General features: G+C 33.4%; 1 protein-coding gene across 17 annotated transcripts in view; it reads right to left on the bottom strand.

Moving 5' to 3' along the window:
• Positions 1 to 22,864, bottom strand: part of ZNF280D (zinc finger protein 280D) — a 375,018-nt gene that overhangs the window by 71,756 nt on the left and 280,398 nt on the right. For 14 of the 17 annotated variants that reach the window (XR_008299158.1, XR_008299156.1, XR_008299157.1 and 11 more), the window contains one exon: positions 18,838 to 18,883. Coding sequence is in view for 13 of the 17 variants with exons in the window: in XM_053223975.1 (XP_053079950.1) it covers positions 18,838 to 18,883 (46 nt within the window). In the remaining 4 variants the exon portion in view is untranslated. Of the gene's footprint in view, positions 1 to 486; positions 570 to 3,821; positions 6,671 to 18,837; positions 18,884 to 19,651; positions 19,719 to 22,864 lie in introns of those variants that run through there. The other 3 variants (XR_008299159.1, XM_053223981.1, XM_027067330.2) reach the window with 3 other exon arrangements.

Genomic DNA, 22,864 nt, shown 5'->3' with positions numbered 1-22,864 from the left:
AATTACATGGGAAAAATGATTTCTATGTACTTCAGCCAAACTACTACCATTTACGTAAATAAAATTTTAAATATGCAAGAAGTGAAAAAAGATGCACCCCTTCTGAGGAAGGTGTTATAGAACATGTTTCATCAAAGTAGGAAGTAAACCAAAAAGGAAAAAAAAGGAACTCAGAGTTCAGGAAACAGGACATCCAACATAACAAATTGGCAAAGCAAAATCTTGATACAACAAACTATGCAACCAGACCCAGAGAGCAACTAGTTTACACTGAAGGAGATCTAAGGAGATATACAGACTCTCCAACAATTTCTTGTGATGTGTGTGAACATTTGGAAAAAATACTTCCAAACATTAGACAAATAAATCACATTTTTTAAAAAACAGCATTAAGTGTATAGAAAAACAAATGAGTAAAGATATATATTGTGTAACTCCATAAAAGTAAAAGGAAAGGATATAATAAAGGAAAAGAAATCATAGTACTTCCTGGATCAGCACACATAACGGTCTCAAAAGCTGTGATGTAACTATGCTGAGATCAGTGCTATGCCAAGCCATACTGGAACCTGAAGTAAAAGAAAAAACACATAGCCCTATATACACGTTTTTGTGTGTGTGTGTGTGTGTGATAAAATACACATCAAACTTACCATCATAAACACTTTTAAGTGTACAGTTCAATGATACTAAATACATTCACGCTGTTGTGCAACCATCAACACCACCCATCCCCATACCTTTATCTTGTAAAACTAAAACTCTATACCTGTTAAACATTAACTCCACATTCTCCTCTCCCCCGCAGCCCCTAACCACCACTACACTCTCCATCTTTATAATTTTGACTATTCTAAGTACTTTACAAAGGGGAATCATATTGTATTTATCTTTTTGTGACTGATTTAGTTCATTTAGCATAATGCATTCAAGGCGCTCATCCATGTTGTAGCATATTGAAAAATTTGTTTCCATTTCAGAGCTGAATAATATTCTGCTGTATGTATATATCACATTTTGCCTACCCATTCATCTATAGACGGATACTTGGTTTACTTCCGTATTTTAGCTACTGAGAATAATGTTATACGAAAATTGGTATACAGACTAATTGAATTAGTCTCTGCTTTCAATTCTTTTGAGTATACTCAGACGTGGAACTGCTAGATCATACATATTTTTTCTTTTGAGAAATTGCCATACTGGCTGTATCATTTTACAATCCCATCAACAGCACACAAGGGTTCCATTTTCTCTACATTGTCATCAACACTTGTTTTTGTTGTTGTGTTGTTTTTAATAATAGTCATCCTAACAGGTATAAGCTGATATTTCATCATAGCTTTGATTTGTGATTCTCTAATAATTAGTGTTGCATATCTTTTCTATTTATATATCTATCTTCTTTGTGGAAAAGTCTGTTCTAGTCTTACCCATTTTTTTAATTGGGTTGTTTTTTGTCATTAAGTTTTAGGAGTTCTCTGAATATTCTGGATCAGACATATGACTGGCAAATATTTCCTGTCTTTTGTGGGTTGCCTTTTTATTCTGTGGATACTGTACTGATGTACAAAATTTTTAAATTTTTAGGAAGACCAATTTGTGTATTTTTTTCTTGACTGTGTGGTTTGGTGTGATAACTAAGAAATTATTGCCAAATACAATGTCATAAAACTTCTATCCTATTTTCTTCCAAGAATGTTATTGTTTTCAGTCTTACATTAAGGTTCTTGATCCAATTTGAGTTAATGCTTGTATATGGTGTTAGGTAAGGGTACAACCTCATTCTTTTGCATGTGAATATCCAGTTTTACCAGCACCATTTATTGAAAAGACTGTCCTTTCCCCACTGATCATGGCTACCTTGTAAAAAATTATTTGACTACATATATGAGGCCTATTTCTAGGCTTTTTATTCTAGTCCACTGGTCTATGTGTCTGTCTTTATGCCAATACCACACTGTTTTGATTTCTGTAGCTTTGTTGTAAGTTCTGAAATCCGTGTAAGTCCTCCAGGTTTGCTCTTCTTTTTCAAAATTGTTTTAGCTATTTGAGGTCCCATATAAATTTTAGGATGGGAAAAAGTTAAAAACTGTCTTTGGGACTTTTGTAGGGATTGCAATAAATTGGTACATTGCTTTGGGTGGTATGGACATTTTAACAATATTAAGTCTTCCAATCTGTGAACATGGGTTGTGTTTCCATTTATTTATGTTTTCTTTAATATCTTTCAGTAAGGATTTTTAGTCTTATTTTACAAATCTTTCATCCTTTTGGTTAATTCCTAACTATTTCATCCTTTTTGATGCTATTGTAAAGTAGAATTATTTTGGTAATTTTCTTTTCAGACTTTTAGTGTATAGAAATGCAACCGATTTTTGTCTGTTGACTTTGTATCCTCCTACTTGGCTTAGTTTCTTTTAGTTTTTTTAATGTTTATTTATTTTTGAGAGAGCGAGACACAGCAGGAGAGGCACAGAGAGGGAGACACAGAATCCAAAGCAGGCTCCTGGCTCTGAGCTGTCAGCACTGAGCTCGATGCAGAGCTCGAAATCACAAGCCATGAGATCATGACCTGAGCTAAAGTTACCCTTCAGGCCTGAGCCACCAAGGCACCCCCATTTATTAGTTCAAACAGGGTTTTTGTTTTGTTATTTGTTTTTTGGTGGACTCTTCAGAGTTTCTACATAAACAGGATAATTTTACTTCCTTTTCTCCAATTTGGTTGCCTTTTCTTTTTCTTGACTAATTGCTATTTCTGGGCAGAACTAAATCTAGCTCTAAATGTCTGCTAAATCTAGTTAGCTTTTTAAGTTCTCTAGTTCCTTACTTACGTCTTATTGTTCTATCCATTATTTTAAGTGGGATATTGAAGACTCTATTATTGTAGAACAGTCAATTCTTCCCTTCAATTCTGTTAGTTTTGCTACATATATTTTGGTGAATTGTCATTAGGTACATAAATATTTATAATTGTTGTATCTTCTTGTTGTATTGAACCTTTTATTAATACATAATGTCCCTTTATTTCTTGTAAACTTTTTTCATTTAGTCTATTTTGTCTGGTATTAGTAAAGATACCCATGCTCTCTTTTGGTTATTATTTGCATGTAATACCCTTTTTATCCTTTCATTTAACTTGTCTTTAGATCTCATATGAGTCTCCTGTAGACTGCATGCTCTTGGGTCATGCGTTATTATCCATTCTGCCAACATTTGTCTTATGATTACAGTTTAATCCATTTACATTTAAATTAATTACTGATAAGGAGGGAGGTATAACTGTCATTGTGTTACTTGCTTTCTGTATGCCTTGTAACTGCTTTGGCACTCATTTCCTCCACTACTGACTTTGTGTTTAGCTGTTTGTGCTGAAATGTTTAAATGCCTTTCTCGGGGCACCTGGGTGGCTCAGTCGGTTGGGCGTCCAACTTCGGCCCAGGTCATGATCTCACAGTTCATGGGTTCAAGCCTCACATCGGGCTCTGTGCTGACAGCTCAGAGCCTAGAGCCTGCTTTGAATTCTGTGTCTCCCTCTCTCTCTGCCCCTTCCATACTCATGCTCTGCTCTGTCTCTCAAAAATAAAAATTGAGGGGCGCCTGGGTGGCTCAGTCGGTTGAGCGTCCAACTTTGGCTCAGGTCATGATCTCGCGGTCTGTGAGTTCGAGCCCCACATCGGGCTCTGTGCTGACAGCTCAGAGCCTGGAATCAGTTTCAGATTCTGTGTCTCCCGCTCTCTCTGCCCCTCCCCTGCTCACTCTCTGTCTCTCTCTCTCTGTCAAAAATAAACATAAAAAAAAAAATTTTTTTTTAATTGAAAAAAAATTAAAATAAATAAATAAATTCCTTTCTTGTTTCCTTTGTGTATAGTTATTTGTGTGTGTGTGTATGTGTGCTTACCATGGGAATTACATTTAACATTCTAAGATTGTCACCCTCTAATTTGATTTTATACCAGCTTAACTTCAATAACATACAAAAACTCTGTGCTCCTTTACAGCTCCATTTCCCTCTCTGCCCCCCTTGTCCCATGCTTTTTGGCTGTTGTAACAAAATCACATCTTTATAAACTGTGTACCCGGACATAAACTAATAATTATTTTAAATGTGTTTAAATCACATAGAAAACAAATTTGGAGTTAGAAACCAAAGTTACAGTAATACTAGCATATACACTAATATTTTTTTTCTTTTAATGAATTTATCTCTTAATTCACATAGAAAACAAAAAACAATTACAAAGTATTGTTACAATACTATTAGTTTTTATAATTACCCATGTACTTACCTTTATTTAGATATTTATTTCTCTGCACATCCTTGAGTTACCACGTAGTGTACTTTAATCTCACCTTACAACGACTCCCTTGAGCATTTCTTGCAGGACAGATGTAGTTCCCACAAACTCTCTTAGGTTTTATGTCAGAATATCTCACTTTTGAAGGATAGTTTTAATGGATATAAAATTATCGACTGAGTTTTTTTCTTTTAGCACTATGAATACGTTGGTCCACAGCCTTTTGGCCTCCAAAGTTTCTGATGAGAAATCTTTTGATAATCTTTGTGGGTCCCCTAGATGTGATGATTTGCTTTTCTCTTGCTTTCAAGATTCTTTGTCCTTTGAGAGTTTGATTATAATGTGTCCTCAGTGTGGGTCTCTTTGAGTTCATCTTACTTGGAATTCACTGTGCTTCCTGATGTTTACATTCATGTGTTTCATCAAATTTGGGAAGTTTTTTTTATCATTATTCCTTCAAATATTCTCTCTTTGTTTCTGTCAAATGTTCTCTGGAACTCCCATGATATGTATATTTGTCTGCATAATGGTGGGCACCAGCTGCCTCAGGCTCTGTTCACTTTTCCTCAATATGTTTCCTTTCTGTTCCTCAAACTCAATACTTTCCATGTCCTGTCTTCCAAGTTTTCTGATTCTTTCTTCTGTCTGCTCAGATCTGCTTTTGAATCCCTCTAGTGAACTTTTCACTTTCAGTTAATGAACTTTTCAGCCCCAGAATGTATTTTTACCTTTTCAGGTTTTCACTCTAACATTTTGTTAACATACTGTTTCCTTGACTTTCCCCACATTCTTTCTGTTCTTTGGGCATCTTTAAAATAGTTGTTTCAAAGTCTTTGTCTAGGATATCTGCCATTACATCTTTTTCAGGACCAGTTTCTATTGACTTCTTTCCTCTGAATGGGCCCTCTGAATGGGCCATACTTGCCTGTTTCTATATATGCCTTGTAATTTTTTTTTTTATTGTACAATGGACATTTGAAACTAATAATGTAGTAACTTTGGAAATCAGATTCTCCCCCTTCCCAGTCTCTGATGTTTTTGCTATTGTTTTTGTTTCTTTTGATTGTTGTAGGCTGTCTCTGTTCCAGGATCAACATGAGATGTAAACTTAAGGTCTTCTTAGGTCTATGCTGAGCCTTTCTCTGGGCATGTACAATCACTTTCTAATTTTACCCATATATGTGATTGTTTTTGAATGTCCTAATCTTTAATGTCAGGCTCCTGAATGGGGAAAAAGCAAAAAACTAAGGGGGGAAAAGGCACTGTACCTTTAAATCCCCTGGAAGTCACATCAGTTATAAGGGGAGGGGCTTGCAACAATGAGGAGAGGTTTTAACAACAATGTGCCCACTTCTGTGCAATGCTGTGATAAGAAGTATCAATCAGTGATAACAGCACAGCTCCTCAATATTTGGAGGGCGGTATCCTTTTTGGCCACTCTGGTCTCATAAGCTTTGCGCACGCTGTCCTAGGTACATGTGCACAGCTGCTTGCTATGTGGCTGAGGGTGGGGGGGTGGGTAACTGCTACTGTGTTGAATGCTTAAATTAACCAATAGTAATTACAATTTACCAACCAAGTCTTCCCCTGGAAGTTGCAGGCATTCAACAGACTCAAGAATTCCAAAATACAGACATATTCATTTTATTACATGCATTTCACAGATATGCATTTTATTTTACAAATTAAAGATTTATGGCAGCTGTGGCATAATCCAAGCCTGGATGACAGTATATCTGTTTACTACAAATATGAATCTATGTTTTGAGCCCACTGTTGCAACCTACTGTTCAGGAAAAAAAGATTCCTTTCAAAATATTACTGCTCATTGACAAGACACCCAGTCACCCAAGAGCTCTAACAGAGATGTACAATAAGATTAATGATGTTTTTCATGCTTGCTAACACAGCATTGATCCTACAGTCATGGACCAAAGAGTAATTTCGAATTTCAAGTCTTATTATTTAAGAAATACATTTCATAAGGTTATTGCTGCCATAGATAGTGATTCCTCTGATGGATCTATGCAAAGTCAACTGAAAACTTTTTGGAAAGAATTCATCAGTCTAGATGCCATTAAGAACATTCATGATTCATAGGAAGAGTTCAAAACATCAACATGAACTGGAGTTTGAAAGAAGTTGATTCCAACCCTGACAGCTGACTGAGGGGTTTAAGACTTCAGTGGAAGAAGTAACTGCAGATGTAGTGGAAACAGCAAGAGAACTAGAGTTAGAAGTAGAGCCTGAAGATGTGACTGAATTGGTATAATCTCATGATAAAACTAATGGTTGAGGAGTTGGTTCTTATGGATGAACAAAAAAGTAGTTTCTTGAGATGGAATCTATTCCTGGTGAAGATGCTGTAAAGACTGTTGAAATGACAACAAAAGATTTAGAATATTACATAAACTTCATTGATAAAGCAGTGGCAGGGTTTGAGAGGAGTGACTCCAACTTTGAAAGAAGTTCTATTGATCAGTCGGTAGCCATCACAATTGAAGGAACACCCTTCACTTGCAAAAATATTATTACTTGCTGAAAGCTCTGATGATGGCTAGCATTGCTAATCAATCTTAGAGGACCCAAATACAATTCCCAATTTTATAATTTATTGATATTGTAACAAACTATTCTACATGAAATTTTGATAGAACTTAAATTGTCAGGATATTTGAGAACAGAGTCAGTGGCTGCTTTGTGTAAACCAATGTAATTTATAGAAAATAATTTTTTTCTGGTTTTAAAAATTCTAAATTCTGAAGATACCTTAATTTTTCATATATATATTTCAAATATGAAGTTAGCACATTTATAATCTTAATGTCTATTTGATAAACACTTTCTCTATAATTATAAATACCCTCAATCATTGATTCATGCATTTCTAATTTCTTTTCTTTTTGTCTAATTTTGAAATTCATGTGAATATTCACATTTCTTGCTTACGTTTTATATTCAACGAACACACTTGTCAAATTACTTTCTTTCATTTGTTGTTAGCAAAGGCACAAGCCTTTTATTAAGCATGCAGTTTTATTTACGGTGATTTTTCTGATTGTAGAGTTCTATTATATCTTGCCACTTTGTTCAAAATATCGTACTGATAAGTTGTGTAAAAATCTGTAATATATTTGTATCAAGATACTTTTGAGTTCAACATAATTTTGACATTTGATATTATATCTTTTCATACTTGATAAAAATCTTTAATTTGTATACAAAATATCTCAATTGCATTTAATCTTAATGCCTATCACATATCTGTATGTGATTTTAATTTGTATTTAGAATAGTCAAGAATATTCCATCTGCTTGTTGAATTAACCAACTCCCAAAATATATCCTTTCTACAATATTGAAAAAGATAATCATATTTGAATTCATAGATGCTGTACTATTATATCAAATTATGATTATGAGCTGAGCAAGGCACAAATTTGGCATAATTATTTTGGGGGAGAAATATTGGATTGTATACCCTTGTATACATCTGACATACCTGCTCCATTATCATATACCTGGCCAGGACAATTTTTATATAAATATGATCTTTTTTAACTTATTGATAATTTCATAAGCTAGACCATATTGAGTTTTTCTTTAAAATGAAAAGTTTTTTTAAGATATAATTGTCCAGTTTTTCCTTTTGTTTCAATCAAGTCAAATAAAACTCTCCTCTTTAAATGACATTATTCTTAATGTAAATAATCAGGCACATTCATTCATAATGGAGTATATCTGGTTTCCAAAGAGCAAGGAAACATTTTGCTTTTTTTTATTCTTCATGGTATTTCAGATTTAACATGATTTGCTAACAGCATTATACGTTTTTTAAAATTTTACTAGACAAATAAAGCATAGAAGCCTTTTAATGATTAGTTATATGATGAGGAGTTCCTATAAGTTCAAGTGATTTATAAACATTCCAGCATTTGGACTTCCAAGAGTTTCCTATGCCCATCTAAGAAATAAATAATTTTTGCACAAAACATACATTTAAAATCACTGACACATATTTTAACACATTCTGTAAAGCATCATCTATTAAACTATCAGTGAATATATGTTTAAAAATACTTCCATTTTTAAGGGGCACCTGGGTGGTTCAGTTGGTTAAGCATCTGACTCTTGGTTTTGGCTCAGGTCATGATCTCACAGGACATGAGATCGAGCCCCAGGTCAGGCTATCCAATGACGGGGTAGAGCCTGTTTGGAATTCTCTCTCCCTCTCCCCTGCTCATATGTGCTCTCTCTCTCTCTTTCTCTCTTTAATAAATAAACTGAAAAAAAATACTAACATTTTAAAAGCATCAAGATGAAACATGGAATTTTTGTGATCACAAATTCTTTTTCAAATTTTAGAAAAATTTGAAAGCATTTTTTTGGTTACAAAAATTTAATTCTGTTGTGAGACACCTGGGTGGCTCAGTCGGTTAAGCATGACTCTTGATTTCAGCTCAGGTCATGATCTCATGGTTTGTGAGATTGAGCCCTGCAGTGGGCCCTGTGCTAACAGCACAGAGCCTGCTTGGGATTCTCTCTCTCCCTCCCTGCACCTCCCTCACTCATGCTCTCACTCACTCTTTCAAAATAAATAAATAAACATTAAAAAGAAAAGAGAAAAAAAGATCCAACTTTTGAAAATTGTTGCTCATGATGTAAAACAGATACTCCAAAATCTGCATGTTGAATAGGCCCATGCTCTATTAAAAGCATTTTGATTTTATTAGAAATAGGTGGCGACAATGAAGAATTAATAAATTTATTTCAAAAGGCATCTTCTTATTTTCTTGCTGATGCTTAAGAAATCTAGCTTCTGAGACTTCCAACATTTCATTTTCTTTATCTTTTCCTCACATTTCAAAGAAAAGTCTTTATTTAACTCTGAATTTCATAGTAATTCTATTCTAATAGTATCAATCAACATTAAAGACTATAATTTTCAGCCACTGGAATATTGTGTTTTTCCACCCTAACTTGTTACAATGCCCTATAATTCTGATCAAGTTGTGTATGTGTTTTTCCCTATGCACCACTTGACTTTTTAGGTGCCATATTTGTTTTAAGAAATTTTTGGTATACATTTTAAATATATTTATTTTAATTAGTACATTCAGCTAAACATAACAAACATTTATTTAATTAATTTTTTAAATGTTTATTTATTTTTGAGAGAGAGAGACAGACTGGGAGTGGGGGAAGGGCAGAGAGAGAGGGGGACACAGAATCCGAAGCAGGCTGCAGGCTCTGAGCTGTCAGCACAGAGCCCAACGTGGGGCTCGAACTTACAAACCGTAAGATCATGACCTGAGCTGAAGTCGGATGCTTAACCAACTGAGCCACCAGGCACCCCAACATTTAATTAATTTATATAAATTAAAATACATAACAACCAAATAGGTGTACATAAACATTCATATGAAAAATATAAAAAGTTAATGATTACAAACAATAGAAAATTACATACCAGGAGAATCAGATAAAATGTCAAGACAGAGGAATTTATCCCAAATGAAAGAACAAGATAAGGTCACAGCCAGAGTTAAGTGAAAGAGATATAAGTAACATGCCTGATGGAGAATTTAAAGCAACAATCATAATGATCACTCACTGGAATTGAGAAAAGAATAGAAGACATCAGGATGACTCATACCACAGAGATAAAAAAGTTAAAAAAACCAATCAGAGATGAAGAATGCAATTAATGAGATTAGAAACAGGCTTGATGCAAGGAACAGCAGGCTGGAATAAGCAGAGGAACAAATTAGTGATATGGAAGACAAAATAATGGAAAAATAATGAAGCTGAACAAAAAAGAGAAAGAATTATGGACCATGAGAATAGACTTAGGGAACTCAGTGACTCCATAAACATAATAATATTCATATTATAGGAGTTCCAGAAGAAGGAAAGAGAGTGAAGGGGGCACAAAATTTATTTCAGGAAATGATAGCTGAAAACTTCCTTAATCTGGGAAAGAAATAGACATCCAGATCAAGGAGGCACAGAGAAATCCCATCAAAATCAACAAAAGCAGGCAACACCAACACATATTGTAACTACATTTGCAAAATACAGTGATAAAGAAAAAAAATCTTAAGAGCAGCAAGACAAAAGAAGTCCTTGACTTACAAGAGAACACCCATAGGTTAGCTGGAGATTTCTCAACAGAAATTTGGCAAGCCAGAAGGGAGTGGCATGATATATTCAAAGTGATAAATGGGAAAAATGTGCAGCCAAGAATACTCTATTCAGCAAGGCTATCATTCAGAATGGAAGGAGAGATAGAGTTTCCTAGGTAAACAAAAACTAAAGCAGTTCGTGACCACTAACATGGCCCCACAGCCCTGCAAGAAATATTAAAGGGGACTCTTTGAGTGGAAAGGAAAGACCAAAAATGACAAAGGCAAGAAAGGAACAGAGAAAATCTCCAGAAACAATAACAAAACAAGTAATAAATCAGGACTAAATACACAGTTATCATAATTACTCTGAATGTAAATGGACTAAATCCTCCAATCAAAAGACATAGTGTGTCAGAATGGATAAACAAAACAAGACCCATCCATATGCTGCCTGCGAGACTCATTTTAGACCTAAAGACACCTGCAAATTTAAAGTGAGAGGATGGAGAAACACTTATCACACAAATGGATGTCAAAAGGAAGCTAGAGTAGCAATACTTATATTGGATGAACGAGACTTCAAAACAAAGACTTTAACAAATGATGAAGAAGACACTACATCATAATAAAGTGGACAATCCAAAAAGGAGATCTAACAATTGTAAATATTAATGCACCCAACATGGAAGCATCCAAATATATAAAACAATTAATAACAAACATAAAGGAACTAATTAATAATAATACAATAATAGTAGCAGACATAAACATCCCACTAACAACAATGGACAGATCATGTAAGCAGAAAATCAACAAGGAAACAATGACTTTGACTGACACACTGGACCATATGGACTTAAGAGATATATTCACAACATTGCATCCTAAAGCAGAAAACACATCTTTTCAAGTGCACATGGGCAATTCTCCAAAACAGATCACAGACTAGATAACAAATCAGGCCTCAACAAGCACAAAAAGACTGAGATCATGTCATGCATATTTTCTGACCACAATGCTATGAAACTTGAAATCAACCACACGAAAAAATTTGGAAAGACCACAAATACATGGAAGTTAAACAACCTGTTACTAAACAATGAATGAGTCAACAAGGAAATCAAAGAAGAAATAAAAATAATACATGGGAAAAAATGAAAATGAAAACAATGGTCTAAAACCTTTGGGATGCAACAAAAGCTATACTTCACTAAAAGAGGGAAGTATATAGCAATAGAGACCTACCTTAAGAAGCAAAAATACCTCAAATAAACAAACTAATATTACACCTAAAGGAGTTAGAAAAAGAAGAATAAATAAAGCCTAAAGCCAACAGAAAGAAGGAAATAATAAAGATTAGAGCAGAAATGATAAACTAAAAAAACAATACATCAATGAAACCAGGAGCCAGTTCTTTGAAAAAAAATCAATAAAATTGATAAACCTCTAGCCAGACTTATCAAAAAGAAAAGAGAAAGGATCCAAATAAATAAAACCACAAATGAGAGAGGAGAAATAATAACCAACACCACAGAAATACAAACAATTATAAGAGAATATTATGAAAAACTATACGCCAACAAACTAGACAACCTGGAAGAAATGGATAAAGTCCTAGAAACATATAAACTACTAAAACTGAAACAGGAAGAAATAGAAAACTTGAACAGAACAATAACCAGGAAAGAAGTTGAATCAGTAATCAAAAAATTCCCAACAAACAAAAGTTCAGGACTCAATGGCTTCACAGGAGAATTCTACCAAACATTTAAAGAAGAGCTGATACCTACTGTGCTCAAACTATTCCAAAAAATGGGAAAGGAAGGAAAGCTTCCAAATCTATTGTATGAGGCCAGAATTACCCGGATAACAAATCCAGACAAAGACTCCACTAAAAAAGAGAGCTAAAGGCCAATACCCCGATAAACACGAATGCAAAAATTCTCAATAAAATACTAAAAAACTGAATCTAACAATACATTTAAAAACACATTCACCACGATCAAGGAGGATTTATTCCTGGATTGCAAGATGGCTCAATATTTACAAATCAATCAATGTGATACATAATAATAATAATTATAAACATAATCATAATAAACTTCATATCAACAAAATAAATTCCATATATGAAAAACACACAACTAATATCATACTGAACAGGGAAAAACTGAACTTTTCCTCTATAGTCAGGAATAAGACAGGGATGTTCACTCTCACCATTACTATTTAACAGTACTGGAAATCCTACACTCAGCAGATGACAAAAGGAAATAAAAGGCATCCAAATTAGCAAAAAAAATTCAACCTTTCTTTATTTGCAGATGACATGATACTCTATATAGAGTATCCATATAGAAAATATATACTCTATACTCTATATAGAAAATCCATAAGACTACACTAAAAAATTGCTAGAACTGATACATGAATTCAGTAAAATTTCAGGATTAATGTGTGAAAATCTGTTGCATTTCCTTTTTTTAGTGTTTATTAATTAATTAATTATATTTATTTATTTATTTATTTTGAGAGAGAGCATGCGAGTGGAGGAGGAGCAGAGAGAGAGAGGGAGAGAGAGAATCCCAAGCAGGCTCCATGCTGACAGTGGGAGCTCAATCCCACAAACCATGAGATCATGACCTGAGCTGAAATCAAGAGTCAGATGCTTAACCCACTGAGCCACCCAGGCACCGCACACAGAAATCTGATGTGTTTCTATACATAACAATGAAACAGCACAAGGAGAAATTAAGGAATCAATCCCATTTACAATTGCACCCAAAATAATAACATACCTAGAAATAAAACTAACCAAAGAGGTGAAAAACCTGTCCTCTGAAAACTATAAAATGCTGATTAAAGAAACTGAAGATGACAAAAACACAAAGAGAGACATTCCATGCTCATGGATTGGAAGAAAAAATACTGTTAAAATGTCAATACTACCCAAAGCAATCTACACATTTAGTGCAATCTCTAATAAAATACCAACAGCATTTTTCACAGAGCTAGAACAAACAATCCTAAAATTTGAATGGAACCACAAAAGATGCTGAATAGCCAAAGCAATCCTAAAAAGAAAAGCAAAGCTGTAAGCATCACAATTCCAGATTTCCAGTTATATTATAAAGCTGTAGTGACCAAGACAATATGGTACTGGCACAAAAACAAACACATAGATCAATGGAATAGAACAGAGAACCCAGAAATGAACCCACAACTATATGGTTAATTAATCTTCAACAAAGCAGGAAAGAATAATCAATGGGAAAAAGTCCCTTCAACAAATGGTGCTGGAAAAACTGGACAGCAACATGGAAAAAAATGAACCTGGACCACTTTCTTAAGAAACACCATAAACAGGGGCGCCTGGGTGGCGCAGTCGGTTAAGCGCCCGACTTCAGCCAGGTCACGATCTCGCAGTCTGTGAGTTCGAGCCCCGCGTCAGGCTCTGGGCTGATGGCTCAGAGCCTGGAGCCTGTCTCCGATTCTGTGTCTCCCTCTCTATCTGCCCCTCCCCCGTTCATGCTCTGTCTCTCTCTGTCCCAAAAATAAATAAACGTTGAAAAAAAATTAAAAAAAAAAAAGAAACACCATAAACAAAAATAAATTCAAAATGGATGAAAGACTTTATGTGATACAGGAAAAAATAAAAATTCTCATGAACACAGGCAGTAACCTCTTTGACATCAGCCTTAGCAACTTCTTTCTAGATCGATCTCCTGAGGCAAGGGAAACAAAAGCAAAAATAAACTACTGGGACTTCATCAAAATAAAAATCTTCTGTACAGCGAAGGAAACAATCAACAAAACTAAAAGACAACCTACAGAATGGGAGAAGATATTTTCAAATGACATAGCCAATAAAGGGTTAGGATCCAAAATCTATAAAGAACTTATAAAACTTAACACCCAAAAAACAAATCACCCAATTCAAAAATGAGCAGAAGACATGAATAAATATTTTTTCAAAGAAGACATACAGATGGCCAACAGACACATGAAAAGATGCTCAACCTCACTGATCATCAGGGAAATACAAAACAAAACTACAATGAGGTATCACTGCATATCTGTCAGAATGGCTAAAATCAACAACACAAGAAATGAGGTGTTAGAGAAGATGTGGCTTGCACTATTGATGAAAATGCAAACTGGTGCAACCACTGTGGAAAACAGTGTGGAGGTTTCTCAAAAAGTTAAAAACAGAACTACCCTACCATCCAGCAATTGCACTGCTAGGTATTTACCAAAGAATACAAAATACTAATTCAAAGGGATACATGTACCCCAATCTTGAGATTGGGGTTATTATCTACATTATCTACAATAGCCAAATTATGGAAACAGCCCAAATGTCCATTGGCTGATGAATGTTTAAAGAAGATGTAGTATTACTCAGCCATAAAAAAAGAATGAAATTCTTGTCATTTGCAACGGCATGGACAGAGCTAGAGAATATTATGCTAAGCGAAATAAGTCAGTCAGAGAAAGACAACACAATATGATTTCACTCATATATGGAATTTAGGAAACAAAAGAAATGAGCAAAGTGAAAACGAAGAGATATGCAAACCAAGAAACAGACTCTTAACGACAGAGAACAAATTGATGGTTACCAGAAGGGAGGTGGAGGGGATGGGTAAAATAGGTGATGGGCAACAGGGAGTGAGTGCACTTGCTGTGATGATCACTGGTTGTGGTATGAAGTGTTGAATCAGTATATTGTACACCTGAAACTAATATTATACTATATGTTAACGGGAATTTAAATAAAAACTTAGAAAAAAAAGGCATCTCTACCTGATTCTTCTTACTCCCTACCTACATTATAATGAAACTCCACTAACCCTCAAATTGGAGGGGAAGATTCATGGTATACATACAGTTATAGATCAATAGCAGTAGACTGTTGAGCATACAGAATACAAATAGTTGTGTAACAGAGGCTATGTTAGAAGCCACTAAATCATAATTCCAACTATAATCTAGTATAGGAAAGGATCTAACTTTCAAAGAGAAAATGTAAAACTACAGAATGAAAAAGAGTGATACCAGGAAAATATTATCTGGGCATGATAACACCATCTAATCAAAATCTTGAAGATTAATTCAACCTATCCATCCTATCACAGATGTACCTAAAATAAATACTTGCATCTATTCAAAGAACTATCCACACCACATTATACTTGAAAGACATACCTGGACCAAGATCGTTCTATGTAGCCTTCCATTCAATATGACTGCCTTTAACTCTGATGATGGCTTGCTGAATTTTTAGTATAAGGTTTTTTCTTTTAACAAAAAATAAATTTAAGAAATTTGGTTTATGTATAAAAGTCTGGTTTCATTTGACACAGATGAAACAGGGCAAGCAAAGGAAAGTAAGAGTTCAAAGATTTATTCTAGTCAAGTATGAATGTATCAGAAAAGAATCAGTAGATGACGTGATGAAAATATGGATTCATATTCGTATGGATTCATAAATTTTCTTCATGCCTCTACATACTGGAAAGAAGATGGGCAAACTCTGTTGTCCCCATGGCACAGAGACCAACTGTGGCTAGGGGATGGAAGAAAAAATTCCTAATCTCAAGACCCAGAACACAGCCATCTTAAGAGTGAGGCAAAACCAGAATACAGAACATCACCCCACGCTCCACCACCCACCTCCAGGCTAGCAAACACCAAATAACAAACAACAGCACTACTGCTGAAAAAAAGGCAACAGTGTGGAGAGAGAAAGACACACCCTCTAAAACTCAGTGTCACAAGGACTAAAGCTGAGTGTGAAACAAGGATATTGAGGGAAAAAACCTCCAGTGATATAACTCCCACCCTAAGCACAAAGAAATACCAGAGGAATTGAACCTGTAGTATGTTAAGGGTAACCATGGCAACAAGAAAGCTACAACCCAGTTCAACTCACTATTAAGTGAAACAAAATTCCATAGTAATGACTTAACATAAGAAAAGGTACACCTATTTTCAGATATATATACACTATTTATCTTAGTCCTAGATATAATTTCTTGCTTTTAACCAAACATGATATAACACCAAAAAAAAGCAATGGGAAAAAATGGACTGTAAGGAGACAAAGCAATCAATAGAACCAGACTTATAAATGACCCAGCTACTGGAACTATCAGACAGAAAATTTTAAATTACTATTATTAGTATGTTAAATCCTTTGGTAAAAAAGGAGAACAACATGCATGACCAGAATGGGAATTTTAGCAGAGGGTCAGAAACTGCAAAAATCAATGCAAATGCTAGGAAAATAACAACTACAACAACAAATGACAGGGATGAAAAATACCTTTGATGAGCTCATCAGCAGACCTGATACACTGAAAAAGTGAATCAGTGAAACTGAATAAAGGTCAATAGGTAGAAACCACCCACACTAAAACACAAAAAAGTGTGTGTGGGGTAGGGTGGAGACTAAAACAAGGCATCTAAAAACAGGGACAAACATCAAATGGTATAGTATTTAGGAAACTGAAGTAGAAGATACAGGACAACTCAGAGGAAATTGAAACCCCAAAAGTAGAAGATTCAGGACAGCTTAGAGAACACCAATCAGGGTAAATGTCCCAAATAAATAAACAACTAGATAAACATAAATAAACATATGTACGATCCAGAATAAGATACATCATGCTCAAACTGATGAGAACTATAGATAAAATAAAGATAAAATCTTAAGGACAACCAAAAAATTTATATATATATATATATATACACACACACACACACACACACACACATATATGCATATATATACACACACATATATATGCATATATATACACACACACATATATGCATATATATACATATATATACACACACACACATATATGCATATATATACATATATACACACATATATATGCATATATACACACAGACATATATGCATATATATACATATATACACATATATATGCATATATATACATATATATGCATATATACATATATATAAATACACATATATATGCATATATATATATACATATATATACACATATATATGCATATATATATACATATATATATAAAAGATCAAAATTCAGTAAGACATTCTGTCAGAAAATATGTAAACCAAGAGATAATAAAATGATTCTACACTCACCAAAAAATATCTTTCAAAAATGAAAAATATAGGTATTTTTAAATGAAAAAAGCACAGAAGAATTAATTACCAGTAGATCTGCAACATAAAATATATCAAAGGAAGTTGTTTATGCAAAAAGAATGTGATACTAGACAGAAATGGGGAGCTAACAAAGAAACAACGAGCATTGGGCATGGTAAAAACAGCAGTGAATGTGAAACTTTTTTTTAGAATTTTTAACTGCTCTAAAAAAATAACTATCTAAAACAAAAACAGTAACACTGTACTTTGTCTTTACAACCTATATAAAAGTAAAATATATGGCAATAATAGAAAAAAAAGAACTCACAAACTATTAACATCAGGAATGAACAAGAGGATTATCACTGCAGACCTTACAGACATTAAAAGAATAAGGAAACAGTACAAACAACTCTACACAGATAAATCAACATTAAAAACTACAACTACCAAAACTCACTCAAGAATAATCATATAGTCAAAAAAATCCCATTTCTATGAAACTTATTTGTAGTTAAAAACGTTTCAAACAGAAGGAAACTTTCTGTGGTGTAAAAGAAGGCTGCTTGGAAGAAGGCGGCTAATTCTGTCTAGGTCTCACTAACTCTACAAGACAAGAAATGCTGTTCCAAACATAAATGCTGAACCTGCCTCACTTCATTACACTCAGAAGGAGACATGTAATATTTTGTAATATTAAAAATAATGACATCAAAAGAACAAGTACTTGAGCAAAACTATTTCTATACACATCCAGTAGACTGCCTAGTAAATAACATTTATATGATAATCCTGAGTGTTATATTAAGAGTACCAGTTTAAGATAGGTAAAACACATTTAGTAAGTAGCTAAAACATAAAATATTTCTATTTTAAAAACCAGTTAAGTCTTTTAAAAAATCCCAGAAAATATAATCATCTGGAAAGATTAGTATTGCAAAGTGTCAAATCTTTGAGGTTTTACTGATTTCAGGATTTTTATACCATAAATTTATCTCCATTAACTCACTAGTTGAACTAAACAACAGGCAGGTGAAATATGTGATGCCTTTGTAAAAACAAAAACACCTTATTAGAGTTACATATTTTTATTATCTAAAGACAAACAAAAAACAAATCTCAAATTTTTTTTCCCTGATAATATGCCATATGCCAATAATTATTGATGTACACACAATGAATTGAAATGTCTGAAAAATTAAACCAATAATACTTTCAAATGTATAAACCTTTAAAGTACAAATAAAACAAAATTTACCTCAGACACAGGTTCTTGTTCCTTGGTGGGAGCTTCATTTTTTAATCTTGAAAACAAAATAAGTATTGAATATTTTATATTTACAATGGAAAAATATGAGACAGTTCTTTTTTGCATGTTTAAAATAATTAAAATGTAAATCTAAATTAAAGTAGATTTGTAAATGACTTCTATAAATGTTTTAAGGGAAAAATAAAATGCACAAAATAAACAGATTCAATAAATGTGCTAAATAAATTAATACAGACATGTATTTCCTTCTTTTCTAAAGTTAAGAGCACTTATGAAATTTTCTCTATGTTAAATACAATTATAAATAAAGGACATAATACATTAGTAAAACAATTTCAAAAAAGGAATTACTTTTCATTTAAAAAATGAAAGCACGTTTTATGCCTCATATATAAATATGCATGAGTATTTACTATTATAGGGCTTAAAAAGGGAGAAAAGAGAAAGAGAAATTTTATCTATTATGAAATTCAATGTAATGCTATTTTGATATCTATTACAATTAAAGTGGCAAACTCACAGAAATAATTTAGAATTCTGAAGGATATAATCTCAAGAGCCTTCATAAGCATAGCTCAAATAGTAACTATAAATTTTTAAACTTGGCTTCTAGAAATAAAAAACTAATTGTAACTTATTACAACATTCAGAAAGGCATATACCATCTATCAAATCTTTTGAAATAATTTAATATAAAAGCTAGCTTTCCCAAAAAATCTTTTACAAACTGCTGATAACTCAATATTATTTGCTGATATTATATATTAAGCTCAATTATAAACCATATAAGTTGAGTGCCTACCTGATCTAAAATGCCATTAATACATAGTAAGGTGAATTCATTATTTTATGAAGGCTTACAGTTATACCTAAAAGGTTAATACATTTAACATAAGCAACAGTTATACTGACTTAAATTTCATGTACACAAATGAAGACATATAATAGGATAGAAATGTCAAATATCCTAAAAGCTACTCTCATGGTTAGTGAAATACAGCTGGTGTACATACATCCTTTTCTTTCTCCATTCTCTGTAGTCAAACTGAAAAAAGTGGGTTGATAAAGGCTAATAATTTACTAGATATTAACAATAATTTGTGTAAAATTACTTATCTATATTTTAATTATTGCATGAGATTGCAAACCATTGGAAATTGAGCATGTTTTTTTTTGTTCTTTTACTCTGTTAGTAGTGTATTACGATAATTTATAACTAATTTACTAAACAAATTTAAGCAAATAAAACTTGCAGAAATATTGACAAAATGCATAAATGTCAATCATTTTGGGAGTCAAAGATTTTGTAATTCTTGAAAGTGTTTAACTGTGAAAAACAATATTCATACAGATGAAATTTCAAGTGTTTAGTCTAACCTCATTGCTTTAATGATTTATACAGGAAAATGTTGGTCTTAAGAATAATATCTACAAAATAGTAAGAAAATATGAGACCTTAGTCTGAAGAAACAAAAAGTAAACATTGGACTAATGAAATTTTAAAGTAAATTTGAATAGGAATGCCTGGGTGGCTCAGTTGGTTAAGTGTCTGACTCTCAATTTTGGCTCAGGTCATAATCACACCATTCATTAGAGTGAGTCCACGTTGCTTGGGATTCTCTTTTTCCCTCTGCCCCTCCCCCTTTAGCACACTCATGTGCATATACTCTCTCAAAAATAAATAAATTTTAAAAATCTTTAAAATAAATTTGTATATTACAACTGATTTTTATTTCTAAGCAGTTAATATTTTAAACTCAGTTTGAAAAGCCGTGCAACAAACTACTCACAAAGTAGTTTAAAAATATTTTATAAAAGAATTTTCCTTCTCAGCTTATTACTGAAATATTATCAAAGATCAACCTTACATTCTTACAAAAGAAACTTTATTATGCTTATCATTTTCACATATGGCTGTTTTAATGAACGGATTTTATGCAACAATTAAAATGAAAGCCAATAAGCATGTGTTACTATTATTGCTGTCATTTCATTTGGGGAAACTGGGTCCTCCTACTATCTCTGGAAGGTAGGTTAGTGACAGAGGTTTTTATTACGCTTCATTTTACTGGCTAAGAAACTAGTAAATGAGAACAAAGTAAGTTATTGAAATAATTAGCAGTAAGAGGTCTATGATCCCAATCTTATTTTAACTATACTGATATTCTGGTTACGGAACAGAATTATAATAACCAGTGAAATACTTAAGAAAATATTTAAAAAATTAGAAAAGCACACTATAAAAAATTTCAGAGTTACAAATTCATCACTAAAATGTACACTACATTTTTAGAATTACAAAAGCATACTTTAAGATTAAAAAATTAAAAAAAGATTAACAAATTTTAATGCAACTCATTAACATTTATTGGAAAAGAAAAAAATGTTCTTACCTGTAATACTTATTCATTAAAGATACCTGCTGAAATAGTCATCATTTGAGATATTCAATTGCTTGGCAGAAGACAGTGAAATTTGCTAAGCTCAAAGTTCTGAGCTAAAGACCTGCTATTTAAGTTAATTACACTTTTCACCTGGGAATGTTGCAATAACTTTTTATAGAAAAATGTAGTACAGCATTTAAAACAAACACTAAGATTTCAGTGTAAAGAGAACAGAAAGACTGGTGATCAATTTCAACAATGATTAGAAATCAAGATTGCAAATAAGTTACTTTTTCTCTGTATGTGAACTTGCTGAAACAGATCTTTCTGATAAAGGACAATCCTTTCTCTCTAAAGGTTAAAGTAAACTAAATGTCACTTCTTGCATTTTTCTGCAGGTCACATAACTAATCCAAGGCTACATGTAAAATAAATATTTCAGGTCAATTACATTAGTGTGTTCTTTGCAGGTTTCATTCATCCTATATACATAACCACGGGTTAAAGGGAAGAGCTATAAAGGGAAAAATGTTCAGATTCATTTCAGCCAGACTACATTCTTTCCTTCTAATCACATTTAAAAGCCCCAAATTTCAATGCTGAGTTTTAAAATGTAATCTTCAATTTCAGAATATTTGTAAGCATATGAAAAAAGCTAAAAAGTTGTAAAAGCCAATAGTAAAATCAATCAGTTCTTAAGATCTTCCACTTAGACACTCATGATTGGATTTAAGATAGTAATCACCAGACTAATAAATTGTAGTAAAACATCTAGTCTACCATTTCTGATCATATGTTGTGGGAGATGTTAATAGATATGCAGAAAGGGTAACTGAGCTAAACATTTACTAGGTTGCACATGCATCAGGTACTGTGCTAAGAGTTCCAGTCCAAAGACACAGTCCCTCCTATCAAGGAATTCACCATCACCATAAAGGAAACATATAGAAGCAAATGCTTATGTACTGTTGAAAAAGAGACATCTATATGACGGAATGACTGTACAAAGGACTGAGCCACTATGAAGGGGAACATGCAAGGAAGCAATGAATATACTACAGTAAACCTGGTTTTGCAGCAAGAGCAAGGGTTAGCAAAGCAGGAGAAAGGGATTCAAGGCAATGCAAAAGAAAAGAAGTATGAAACAAGACAATGATACAAGAACCTGAGTGGTCTCATAAGCCTGAAATGTAGGGAACAAAGGAGAGGGGTCAAAAACACAATTGAAGAAATAGCAAGGACAACTTCAGGAAAGATGTTGATTGCCTGGGTAAAGTGCTTATGTTAAGAACTTTATTTTCAGGCGAACAGGAAAGTACGATTAAATTTGTGCATCAGAAATGCAAAGGGTAGGGATGCCTGGATGGCTCAGAAGAGTGTCTGACTATTGATTTTGGCTCAGGTCATGATCTCGTGGTCGTGAGCTCAAGCCCCATGTGGGTGGGTCTCCATGCTGAGTGGAGAGCCTGCTTGGGATTCTCCCTGCCCCCCTCTCAAAATAAATACCCCCTCCTCTACTTTCTCCTTTACTATTAAAATAAATAAACATTTTAAGAAAAAAAGAGAAAGGGTAGTATTAGGAGAGGATAGGTTCCACCCAGGAAGTCCAGAGAAGAGACAGTTAATGCCTG

This window comes from Acinonyx jubatus, chromosome B3, assembly GCF_027475565.1.
Source record: "Acinonyx jubatus isolate Ajub_Pintada_27869175 chromosome B3, VMU_Ajub_asm_v1.0, whole genome shotgun sequence".
Taxonomy (NCBI): domain Eukaryota; kingdom Metazoa; phylum Chordata; class Mammalia; order Carnivora; family Felidae; genus Acinonyx; species Acinonyx jubatus.
Note: the sequence above shows the minus strand (reverse complement) of the source record. Positions and strands in the feature narration are given on the sequence as shown.